The sequence below is a fragment of the Notothenia rossii genome, assembly GCF_949606895.1.
Source record: "Notothenia rossii genome assembly, chromosome: 6".
Lineage (NCBI taxonomy): Eukaryota > Metazoa > Chordata > Actinopteri > Perciformes > Nototheniidae > Notothenia > Notothenia rossii.
The window spans coordinates 36,758,580-36,771,473 of record NC_136909.1 but is presented as its reverse complement, the minus strand read 5'-3'; the positions used below and the strand labels follow the sequence as shown (position 1 = coordinate 36,771,473).

At 41.3% G+C, this 12,894-nt stretch overlaps 1 protein-coding gene across 1 annotated transcript; it reads right to left on the bottom strand.

Annotated features, from left to right (window-relative positions):
* Window positions 1-4,763: 4,763 nt before the first annotated feature.
* mymk (myomaker, myoblast fusion factor) lies at window positions 4,764-10,389 on the bottom strand. The gene is made up of 6 exons (XM_079690685.1): window positions 10,037-10,389; window positions 9,067-9,181; window positions 7,748-7,896; window positions 7,280-7,396; window positions 6,161-6,301; window positions 4,764-5,972 (listed from the first exon to the last, which is right to left on the bottom strand). Exons 1-6 carry the CDS (start codon window positions 10,169-10,171, stop codon window positions 5,748-5,750), a joined length of 882 nt encoding a protein of 293 aa, XP_079546811.1. The 5' UTR covers window positions 10,172-10,389; the 3' UTR covers window positions 4,764-5,747.
* Window positions 10,390-12,894: the final 2,505 nt, after the last annotated feature.

The following is a 12,894-nucleotide window of genomic DNA, read 5'->3' as shown; positions in this document are numbered from 1 at the left end:
CGGCAAAAAAGCCAGAGATTATAGAATTAAACAAATAAATAAAAACAAGGATAATTGTGTGTTATTGTTGAGTAAATAACAAATTAGAAGGAAAAAAAGATTTTAAAAATACAGATTTCAGTATCCTGAGGCTCTGAGCCCCATTTATTTTCCTCAAAGACAGCAACAAAAGTCCGAAATGATACGATTTTAAATAAAAGCAAAAATCGTGTCTTGATATTGAGTAAGAACATGTTTTTATGAACCACACAGCTTCCGGTCTTCCTATAATACGTAATGCCGTGAGACTAACAATATAAATACATTGCTTTTAAAATCGTGCTTTGCAACACGAAAAAAAGGGGAAAATCGTGTTGGTGAACACGAATCAATAGATTAAAATTCGTGTTGGTGAACACGAAATGCCATGAGACTGGGTTGTCTATAATACACCATTTAAGCCCAGGGGAGAAATGCTAACGCTACATTAGCATCGGCGATCTTTTCTACTTCATGCTATCTGCACAAATGGTTGATATTAAACATTGAAAAGATCAGGCAGTTCAGGCAGTTCAGAGAGAATCAAAGGAAGGCAGGCAGACAGCTTTGCATGACATTCTTCTGGACGTGTTTCATTGTGGTGATAGTGAGGGTATGGCTGCGGTCGGATAATCCAAAGTTACATTTTTTTTTTTAAAGTTAGCCTAACATCCATCCTTACTATGGCATTTGCCACTTGATTGACGTACAGGTAAGCCAGTCTGAGTTGTATTGTGCCATACAGGTTCATGCAGTTATTAGTCATCTCCTCATCTGAAGCGCAAATGCCACAGTTTATCCGCCGTTTACTCCACTAGCACTCCCCCCCCCCCCTCGCGCTCGCGACACAGATTGGGCAGGGGCGGCCCTGTAGGTAGATCTTTTGGGCTTGGTCATTTTAAAAGTAGCTCCCAAGCTGAAAAAGTGTGGGCACCCTTGATCTTGAGAATTGGAACGGCACTTATCATGGCTGCCACTGAGGGACTTCCGGGTCATTTCACTCGGTTAGGAAGGTTCCTAAACTAAATGGACTATTCGACTTCAGCCAATCCCTTGTTTGGCAAGACAGTAGTTACGGCCATCTTGATGACGTGTGTTGTTGTGCAAGACCAGAGATGTAGTTCATTGAGCATTTCACACAAACAAATGTGTTACTTCACAGTTTTACGAACATTTTTCTTTTTTTGACTTGCAAAATTATCTTTTAAATTGACAAACATCATATGTGTAATTCGTGGCACAATTCAAACGGGATTGAAAGATAATCTTTCTCTCTCCATTCACTTCAATACATAATTTTTCCAAAATAACGTCCCATGGAGGCCCACCGGAAGGGGAGGGACTCCTCCTTTCCCTCACTCGCGTCCCTTCCTTGCGTCTTAGCTCCGCCTCCGTAAGATGCGAGCGAGAGACACGAGGAGGAGACGCAAGGACAAAGGAGTCCTCAGGTATTAATTGGGATGTCCTCGTTCACTCAAGCGTCACCATAAACAACGCCCTTTACTTCTGGTGCATACAGTTTTATCACCTGTCACTGGACTTCCCTCCACACAAATCCCTTCAAACCTGGGATGTAGTTTCTCATTGAAATGATTTTGTCCATCTCTTCCATTCATCTCTTTTATTATAGTTTTCTATGTATTATTTTCGGTCCTGTATTTGTTTTTCCAGCTATAACATTTCATTTAAGCTATAATTATAATCATAACAATAATAATAATTGATGGATTCATTTCATTATGGTATTTGAGCTTGTTGTTTCAGATCAACTTTTGTATTGGATGTTGTTATTCAATTTGTCCTACAGAAGAGAGACACACATCTCTAAAATATGTATTAGTATTTGTATATATCCTAAATGTTTGACGTTCTGTGGGTCTACCACACATGCATCAAAAACCACAAGTAAGAACTGTAGGCTAAGTTATTATTTTATAATCAAAACATTATTATTGAATTTGTAAGTATATTTCACACATTTTAATGTTTTTATAGAGTATGATGTCCTCATTCGTTTAAGATATTTAATATATTTTACTCTTAATGAAGCACTTTAAACATTTAATGACTCTGATCCTCCTTTAACGGTAAGATCAGCTGCAGTGAGCAGAGGCTTTGAAGGTGGGGGCGGGGCTTTTATACGCGAGTAGTGAAAACACTTCCGCATAGTCTGCTCTCGTGTACCCTCCCTTTCGTCTCCTCTGGAAGCCTCCTCCCTCACCCCTCCTCGACTCCTCCGTGTGCATTTCAGCGATTGGGACGTCCTTCAACATGGTGTGTCTTGATCAATTTCCGGGTCAAGTCCCGGAGGAGGGGAAGAGAGGAGTCGAGGAGGGGCATTGAGTTGAACCTAGAGAAATGGGACCTGTTGCAAATTTGCTGCTTTCTAACCAAAATAATTCACACCGCATCAGGGTCGACTCTAGAACAAATCGATAAATCGGCAGTGTGTGCCCCCCATGGTAAATGATTGCCGGGGGGGCAATCATTTACCACGGGGGGGCACACACTGCCGATTTGCCGACAACAAACAACCAACACACAAACACCAACGCAACTTCAATTTCAAAAAACATGCTGTAAAGTCTATTGTCTTTCACACACATTGCAGGGTGTAGTGCTATCTTATAGCGCACCTATGACTTGTGCAGACATGCACGGTTGTGGCACGACCACCAAAACAGAAACATATGGACATAGGCCACCATATAAAAAGTGTGCTAATGTATTTAGTATCCTATCCATGTGAACATGTTTTAGGTGGGGATGGACCTAACCTCCTAGGAGGGTCTGGGGGCATGCTCCCCCGGGAAGATTTTTAAATATTGAAGTATCTAAACACTGAGAGAGTCCTTTACCTCACTGAGCTGACGTTATAAGATCCTCTCAGTCTGACAGGAGAGGACTCTCCTCCACCTAGGTGTAGAAACAGCTCTTTATATCCGTTAGCATAGTTAAAAAAAATAACGGCACAGTGGCAAGGCTTGCCCGCCGTGTGTTGGGGGGGCACAGTGACTAATTTGGGGGGGCATGGCCCGCGAATGACCCCCCATGACACCGACCCTGCACCGCATACGGTAGCTAAAAGCACAAACATACCGATCATAGTAGTGTTTGTTGCAGTCACTTCATGCACGCCACGCACTTTGGTGTGTATAGTGTCCACAGTGTGCCTATTGAGCCATGTTGATTAATGTGGTGCAAGCCCCTCTCTCTGCTCTCAAAATGAATGGGTGCTGTAAAAACTACACTGCGCATGCTCAGATAATTTTTCTATTCAATGTGTGCGGCAAAAAAATAATCACCAGTGGGGAAAAGTGCTGGCAACCCCACCAAACGTCCTCTCATAATTCAGAGAGCTGATTGGCTGTAAAGTAGGTGTGCTGCGAAAAGTGTAGCTGTGAAGAGGAGAAGAGAGAGAGCAGTTTATAGCGAATAAAATCAGTACAACGGAAAAAAAATGAATGAAGTTGACCATCTACTTCAGCTTCGGTAAGTTCATTTTATGTCATATCTTTTGTTGATCTTCTGTGTTTAGCCTATAGGCTATTGCTCTGCTGGATCGATTTATGTTGTGATGAGTGTCTGAGTTTTCCTTATTCCCCCCCCCCCCCCCCCCTCTCTCTCTATCGGAACCATGGATAGCCACAGCTATTTGTTTACGTGTTTAAAAAAGCACCAGAAGCTTATATATACACATCTAAGTTGTTCGTGCACCACCACTTTTGTTCATATAAAAACGCCACTGGTTCAGATATATTTCTTTATTACATCCCAATTTCCCTCTGAAATTCCACGCCGCCGGGGAATGTGGGTGCAGACGACCACGAACGAGACGACCATGCTAAAACTCATGTCAATCAACGCTTAATGTGTTGACAGTGTCCATGCCCCATACAACCTGCAGCAGACAAGCCTGGGTTCAGACCCACAGACATTTGTATGTGTGCGTGTGTTTGTGATTATGTTCTTATGAGGACCGTAGGTCGTAAGAATCAGTTGATCCTAGTAACCCTAAGCATTTCCTTAAAAACGCTTTTAGGTCAATGTTTCAATTTACGGTCAGGATAAGGATTCAAATGGTTGAAGATTTTAGTGAGTGTACAGTGAAAGTCAGGGATTACAGACAGAAGAAAGTCTTCACAAGTATAGTAATACAGTCCTAAATGTGTGTGGGCTTCAGCCCCTCAGCAGAGTGGTGCGGGATAGACATTGGTCATAAAGGAGCTGAAAAGTGTTTAACACTTGTGCAATAAAAGGCTCAGGTTACTGTTCTTTCAGGGCGGAGGCATCCAGCCGGGTGGTGCAGATGGCCCAGCCAGCCAAGTTTCGGAGCCCAGACAAAAACACCTTTCTCTGGGCACAGAAGCTGACAGCTTGGCCACGGCTCAAAAAATGTCCCTGGTGGATGGGAGTTTCATCCGAGTTTTGGGCGGGGACTGTTTTTTCTTAGAGACGCAGAACACGTTTGTAGCCTTTGGGTAGTGTTTGCGGCAGGTGACGTGTGTGGACACACAACTCCATGTCATCCTGAAGTGAAAGTGGAACGCGATATGCAAGTATGGAATTGGATAAGTGTTGCTAGACTGGATTGAGCCTTGAAGTATGTGCCAGTCAGGGTTTTCTGGCCTTCTGCAAAGTACATATCGCTGCGTTATAATGATGGCTCGGATGGTTGAGGTTGTCAAAATGCCTTCCTGTCCCTAAAGACGTTTTAAAAACAGGGTCATAACATTTCACTTTATTTTATATATATATTACAAAATGATCAAAAACACTATATTGAAGATACAATCTTCTGCAATAAATAACAATATATTGAAAAAAGTATTACAAAGTACAAACAGTGCACAATGGGGACATAGGTCATGACCAAAGCTGAGCGGTCAGTGAACCCGAGTGAGCAGACAGAGTAGTTCACCTGCTGATCCAGAAACACATCAAGAGGCTTCAGTCGGGTTACAGACTGACATCTGGGCCGCTGCTTCCCCTCCCTACAACGTCTGATGCTCCACATGACACATTTGGCACCTCAAGGACGTATAAAAACGCTCAAATGTGCTTTACAGTCTTGTAATTCTCATAAACAAATTCAGCCGCGTGCTTCCTTTCCATCAGAAACACGGGAAAGGGAAAGAGAAAGAGGAGGGGGAGACGGACAGACACAGGCGAGCAGACGAAAGGTCTCCCCTGAGGAACATTTCTAAAGACAATTTATATATTTTGGAGAGATAAACCATCTGCCTGTTTCTTCTTTTCATAAATCTTCCAGTCAGTTTTACTGGCTTGTCTGAGCCACCGTCTCCCTGTTCTTGCTGTGTGTGTTCTTTCATAGCGCGCTGCCTGTCTTCAGCTCTGGACAAGTGCTTCAGAGAGCTCGGTTCTTATCTGGAGTTTGAGGGCACCAGAGGCCTTTTTGTTCCTGCCTATGAAGTTTATATAACTACCTCAGGTTACTTATGCTTTACTATCTGCTAGCTACAGTGGCTGGTTGATGCCTAAAGTCACTTGTGACCTTAAATATTCTACCAGCAATATAGAAAGGAACGTCCACATGATGGTTGGTTTCCTGCTCAAGAAGATTAACTTACCAGCCACATACAAGTTTATCAGAATTTGTCTGAAAGGTATTTGGTGTTTTTCCTGTTTCCCGCTCATAGCCAACCATTATCTATCGCCTGCTCTTCAGGTTTAAGTCCTCCTATGTTAGACAGCTATGTGTTTTGGTTTCACTTCCAGCCGTTCATCTCTTTGAGCTTGCTGATGCTGGTCCCTTTGACAGGTGTTGAGGGTGGCGGGTTGTAAAGAGGCAAGATGGGGGTACTACAGCGTCCTGTCCACAGCTTCTCAGTGGGGACTGTCCACACGGTCCGAGAAGACTTCTTCTTCGTCTTGTCCTTCGTCTTGTCCTTCGTCTTGTCCTTCTTCTCTTTAGTGGTTCCAGGGGTTACAGACTGGAGAGGGAACAAGTAGGAAGCAGGATTAGGGTAACATAAATGATATCTGAACTTGACTGACATAAATGATGCTCTGTTGTTAGAGGGTCAGTTGATATTACCTTTTACTTTCTATGTAGTTCAAACAACCTACTGTGTTAGTCCTATCAATCCTCTAGTATTTATAATAAATAAATATAACATACGCAGCAGCAAAGAGCAAAGCAGCTGAGTTTGGCAGCATTTCGTCCTGTTCCTGCGAAGCGGTTCTTCTTTGGCAGCAGCAGTATGAAGGACACAGCCAAAGACAGATGGTAGAAGCTGTGGACATAGGCGTAGTCCCACTCCTGCAGTGAAGTGAATAAAGCCCATATTATTCAGGGTCATTTATTTTATTAATACGTACATTTTTTCTGTCTGACGGCCTCTTAAATGTAACACAAAAACACAACATATTTTAACAAAAGATACAACTGCATATAGGCAACTTCTGACATTTCAAGTAGACATTTAAAAAAATGTGATGGTTAACTGCCTAGCCAATGTTCTAACAGCCCATTATTCTGAAAGCCCAACAGTCCCGAAAAAAGTTCCCTTTGGTCCAAGAGACTGTTACCCGAAATGCACCATTATTACACTTTCCGTGAAACAAACGGAAACACAAAGCTAATTATTATGCAGAATGGGGTAAAGGCATATCTTGATCTACGCTGTCTTTGATTGGATTTCCCTGAAATGTTTACCATCATCATAACCAATTAGACTACATATGTCTAAGCCGAAAAGCTCTATCAATTGAATGGTGCAGTACTAAATCCTAAAACCCGGAAAAGCGTTTCCCATTTTGCCCCTTCAGATCCCTCGTCTCAAAGTTTTTTGAATGTGCTTGTGATTAGAAGCCTGAAATAAGGTCTGTGGTTAACATAACCTGAAGATATTGGCACGTTTCTATGACATAGAATACGCCAGTAAATACTCCACTTATTAATGAAAAACTAGCCAATCAGAGGCAGGGAAGTGTGGGTTATGCCATAGTAGAAACAAAACATTGTTTATGTCAAATATTTTATAAAATAATGAACCATGCACCTGATCAATGGGCCTTTGGAACAATGGGTGTTAATTTTCTGGTTTACAGACTGTTGGATAAATGGGCTTTTGTTCCAATAGGACATGTTTCAGATCATTGGTGTTTTGGAATTATGGTCCATCGGAAACAAAGGGCTGTCCCTAAATCCTGTTAACAATGTAAATAGGTGTCAATTCATCGTATAATTGTACTTTTTTTTAATGGGTTAGGATTGTTATTTAATGACAAAAGTCACCTCAAAGTAGAAACGCAGCATCAGAGCAAGAGCACCAAAGCAGCATCCAGGGCCGACCTGCTGTGTATACACAGACTTTTCCGGATACACAGCCCTCAACTGCTTCATTTTCTGTAGCTGAAACACCAGGAGTTCAGAATAATATTAGCTACAGATTAGAATGACAAGGAATTCTAGTTGACAGTAAGAGCAAAGAAAAGCTGCAAAGGAAGAAGAAGATAAGTAGAGAAGGGTGGAAAAAACGGAAAGTAAAAGGACAAGATGGAATTGGGAAAGTACAAAGAAAATAATTTAAGAGAAGAAGTCAAGAAAGATAGGACACAAGAAAAAGTTGTTCTAGGTCAATGAAGATGGTGGATATGTAAGAAAGGAAGGAAATGGAGAAAGGGGAAGAAAATGGTGGATAGGACAGAGAATTGATTGGATCATAATGTATGAAAAATGCCCTGTTAATCTAAAGCTACTCACCCATTTCACAGTGATGATAAAGACAGCAGATCCAATGGGTCCAGAGTAGATCCCATATCCCCAGCGATCCTGATAGATCCTCACAGCGGTTGTCAAGACTCCAAACATAGTAACGCTGGAGCGCTGGGGTTCATCAAAGTCACCCAGAGCTGGGAGAAGGAGACACATACTGCATGTTAGAGACATGTGAAAGGGTGGCCCGCTGTCGAGTGAACTCTGGAGCAATTTCATTTTCGTATGAACACCAGCCTTTAACATACCTATACATACAGACATACATTTTTTTTTAAAGTATAGACTATAGCTAACTTAGGGATTTAGAAAAAAAGTAAGCTTGTTAGCTAGCTAAACGTTTTAATAAATAGTATGGCAAAAAAGTTACTTCCACACATCTCTGAATAACCAAATGGAAATGTCCAACAGTACTCAGAGTCCAGAGTGCGCTTCGGCGATTAGAGTATTTACGATATTAATTTACTTCACGAATACCAATGTGACTACAACTAGCTTATTTTCAAATGAGACATACTGTAATTAGCCTAGCTAGTGGACTGATGTCCCTCCGCCTCATTTTGGTATTCTCCATGAGGAATTTACACAAATATATATTTAGTACAGCCAAATGCTGGATGGTGACCTGCCAGGCAGTAATGCACTTGCAAATTAATCCGTATCAACGCACCAAAATTCAGAACAGGTCTAGCATAAATAGGCCCAAGCACATTCATGAGCTGGTCCATCTAATGAGCATTTCATTCTTTAAAACTGTAAAAGCCATTTTTAAATGTGATAAAAAATACCATTATTCTTAGTCTAGAATGAAAAAGTCAGCTGTCCAATTTGGCTTTTCACAGCATAGGATTTAAAGGGCTTGTTACAAAAACCACAGGGGCGTATTTGTGTGTGTATGTGTGTGTGTGTGTGTATGTGTCTGAGTGTGTCTGTTTGTGTGAGTGAAAATATGAGAGTGAAAGCAAGTGAGTATGAGCACATGTGAGCTGAACTCAAAGACATAACATGTGTTATCAACAACTGCTGCGGGCAGAGCTGCTTGTTTTTAACCTTGTGCCTGGGAAGTGTAGCTGACGAGAATTGACTTTTGTTTTCAGTTTTTTGAGGGGTGTAACATGTTCTTATTGCTTGCTTGGAATTTACACAACAAACAGTTCTTCTTTAAGAAAGAAACTAAAAGTTGTGGAATGGAAGACTTCTGGTCTTTTGAAAAGTATCTTTCTCAAGGTCATGTCATAATTTTCAACATCGTTTTTCAGGAAAATCCATGTAGAAAAGATAATAAAATACTGTTAACAAAGACTTACCTATCAGTGTGACCCACATGGAAAGAGCGGTGCTGTAAACACTGAAATACTCCAGAACATCGTATCTCATGAAACACAGGATGGAGAGGCCTGGTCCATCACATGCATGGTAGATCTACAGAGAGACATACAAGTTAAACAGAAAGCCACAGTGGTGGAGGGTATGGAAGCCCATAAGTGACTTTATTAAAATGATATTATAAACTTGAAAATTACAATGATATACCACAATAGCATTAAACATGTGTATTTTTATTATAACATTAAAAAAATGCACCATTTAAAAGGGTACATTAATTTTTCCTTATATTTTTCTTTGCGTAAATAGAAAATGAGGGAACATTGTTAATATTGCATTTTACTTTGGAAACTTGAATGCATATTTCAATGTTATTGACTACACAGGGGCAACAACTTTGTTAATTAAATGTCAAACAGCTTTTTCATTTCTATTTTTATATGGTCATAGAACACCCATACAATTATTTGAAATTTAAAAATAATTATACAAGGAGGTTAATGGTTAGTTAAATAAGTTACAAATCAATGAACAACCTTAGTCTGTATACAACTCGGTACCAATGGCAATTCAATTTAATTTATTGTGTCCTAAATCTAGAAAATCTTCTCTCTACTTTCCTTTCTATAAGCAATTAGCAATGCCAACATATTTTTATTTACTAAACTAAATAGCTAATAGTTTATTTATATAGCGATTAAATTAATATCTGAGTTTCATTAAATATGAGGTCATTTCTACATTTTGTCACTTAAAGTTGTTGCAAGCAAAGCCTTAATAGATTAAATGAGTGACTAGGTAGAATATGGATTGCCATATTGTATACTTGATCTATTTTACAGAAAATGAACTCTAAAAAACATGGATATAAAATAAAGTATAAACACCACAATTAAAGAAACGCAATCCACACAAATTCAGTCTGTCATGAAAACAGAACCATAAGCCTACCGCAGTGAAGAACATCGTGAAGAAGTAGACCATGGCCTCCATGTGGAAGCCCCTCTTGGCGGCCACGCTGGCTGTAGGCAGAAACACCAGGCTGCTGACTGTCGGAAGAAGCATCTTGGCAATAAATGAACCCATTGTGAAGGGACAGCAAACACAACTCAAAAATAATTATCTTCTGGGCTGCAGATGTTCCTTTGTTTTTGAAATACTTTTTTATAAAGAATTACTGAAAGTATAAAAAGAAATGTGATGGAAAGAAGGTCCTTTAGTCCTTATTGTCTGTGACCGGTGAGTCTAAAAGTGAGTGGATGAGCTAGAGAATGCAGCACACACACACTCCTACGCAGAATGGACACACCCAGCTGCCCAGTTTGGCCCTTTAAAGTTTAAATGTCCCCTAGGCTGGCAGGTCAACAGGGGCCTGTGTGTGCAGTGTCATGGTTGGGCAGCTGTTGGCATACCAGTGCAACATGGGAGGGGTTGTAGGCAGAGCAAGGGCTAGCATGCCATATTGTAGCATATCTGCGTTGTAGGAGCTTCCAGCCAGGGTTGAACTAGTGGTTGTTTTACCTGTATGGTGCTATAGAGTAGTAGAGGAATTATGCATTTGACTGTTTTACGTTTTTTTCAGACAAAGCTCTCAATATACCGGTCCATCTTCGTTCCTACCCTCACCAATAGTCAGGAAGGATGAGTCATGAAGATTTGCGGATACAAGCGGCCAAAATGGGTTTTCTCCAGAGGGTGGCTGGCATCTCCCTCAGTGATATGGTGAGAAGTTCAGTCACACAGGAGGGACTTGGAGTAGAACCGCTGCTCCTTTGCTTAGGACTTGATCCATTTCAGGGTGTTGAGGAACCTGGTAAGGCTGCCACCTGGGCGCCTCCCTGTGGAGGTGTTCCAGGCACATCTAGGTCTTGTTCCTAATTTAAGTCATAGGGACAGGTGTGTTTGGGCATAATGATGTAAAACAACAGACCCAAAGGCTGTAATTTCCCAGTCCCAATGACATAGAGCTGGTATAAGACATGTCGAAAAGAAAAAGTCCCACGGTCATCCAACAGGACCCTACCGACCTGATCAGACATGCAATACTTCGGCCAGCTTATCTCTACTGGTTTTAAGTTACAGAAATGCAGACTGTATAAAATATGTATGGAAAGCGCATTTTGAGTCAAAGCAGTTTGAGCTGGGTGTTTAAAAATTAACAAAAAGTCCTTGGCAATCAAAGGTTATACATTTATGGTGGTGATATCATATATATATGGCAGATTTCTTTTTGTCTCATCTTGGCAAAGCCATATTTGATACTGTACTGCACTGTTGTCCCCAAGAGTGGATTTCTGAAATGATCTAATGATGGTGGTGAGGCAGCAGTTGCTCTCGTCTGCGCTCTGCTCAGCTGTTCCACCTGCTTGAGGGCTTGAGGAAGGGACACAAAGGGTGCAGTATTACTGAGGGGCTTCACCCCACGCCTCAGATTCTCCGAGTGTTTCAGTAACCCGAGCTGCCAGGGCCGAAACCCTGCAGTGGCCTAACCATGCCCTCTGCGGGTGATCTGTGCCGTGGACACAATGGTTTCAATATTTCGTATTGTGCACATACATGTAGCACAATATAAAAGTGACAATCTCCTGGGTAAACTGACTGTGCCTCGATGTCAGGTCACTCTCAATGACTTTTGGTGAACACTATTGGTTCTCATAAAGGTTTGCAACTTCCTGTGAGAAGAATGAGCATGTGTCCCCCCCACCTGTGGAAGTGAAATAAATCTGATACAGTGAGGTGAAGTGGAAAGTGTCTTCCTTGGCAGAATAAGTCAGATGACCCCACCCCAATCCCCTACTAACCCTTTCAAGAGTCAGGAGGCCAAAGAGGTCATGTCTAGGGTGCACTTTGGAATGCACCATGTGAAAGTGGGTCCCACCATGCACAGTTATGGACAGCAGGGTGGACAGTAGTTGAACATGCAGCTTTGTTTTTATTGCTGGGTGTCTGTGTTCATGGACATGCACACTCTTGGACACTTCTTATACAGCCAGCCAATGGCTAGTATCCCAGCACTTATATTCCAGCAACTGGCAATCCAGAAGCCTAACATCTTCATTAACCCTTGTGTGGTGTTCATATTTTTGTTATTCAGCCAGTGTTCGTGGGTCTGGTGGACCCGCTGGCTTTTTGGGTTTCAATTCAACACAATCAAACTATTTATGTTAAAATACTCAACAGATGTTTACTTCATCCCAATTACAAGCAATATAAACAGCATTATATGGTTAATATTTGCCCTTTTACATTTGTTAGATCACATTAATGAATTAAAGAGATAATGCAGGAATGTGAGAGCAGACAGGTGTCAGTGCTTGAATTTATCAACAATGTTGCAACCTTGTCTGTAACGCACGCACACACACACTAACAAACACACACAATTTCCACACTTTTGTTAGCCCCGGGTCCAGTGGACCCGAACATCCTGTATGTAATATACATGTGTAGGGGGGGTGTACAGTGGGTGGTCATTGAAAATGTGTTCTGATATATGTTCTTCACTGAAAATTAGCTAAGGCCATTGAGTGTGAGATTGAAAAAATAATTGATGATATAATTTTTCTTTAGATAAATAATGAAAACGGGTCCCACAGACCCGAACACCATACAAGGGTTAAGTGGGACTTTTGGACAGAGGCGTGAAATGACTGCAGCATTGACTGAAGGTTCAAAACTGTCCAAGTCTGTTCACATTTTTCTTTTCCACTTACACGTCTTTAAACACTGCCAGAGCCCATACAGTGTTACCATGAGTGCTTACTACATTTCAGCTTTCTTCCTTTTCCTTTAACTATAAATACTTGCCT

Bases quoted from the DNA above. Each gene is read 5' to 3' on its own strand.
- mymk (XM_079690685.1), bottom strand. From the start codon at position 10,171: ATGGGTTCATTTATTGCCAAGATGCTTCTTCCGACAGTCAGCAGCCTG. The intron at 9,182-10,036 runs GTAGGCTTATGG...GTCTCTCTGTAG, and splicing joins TCACGATGTTCTTCACTGCG to ATCTACCATGCATGTGATGG. The intron at 5,973-6,160 runs GTATGTTATATT...TTCCCTCTCCAG, and splicing joins GCTTTGCTCTTTGCTGCTGC to TCTGTAACCCCTGGAACCAC.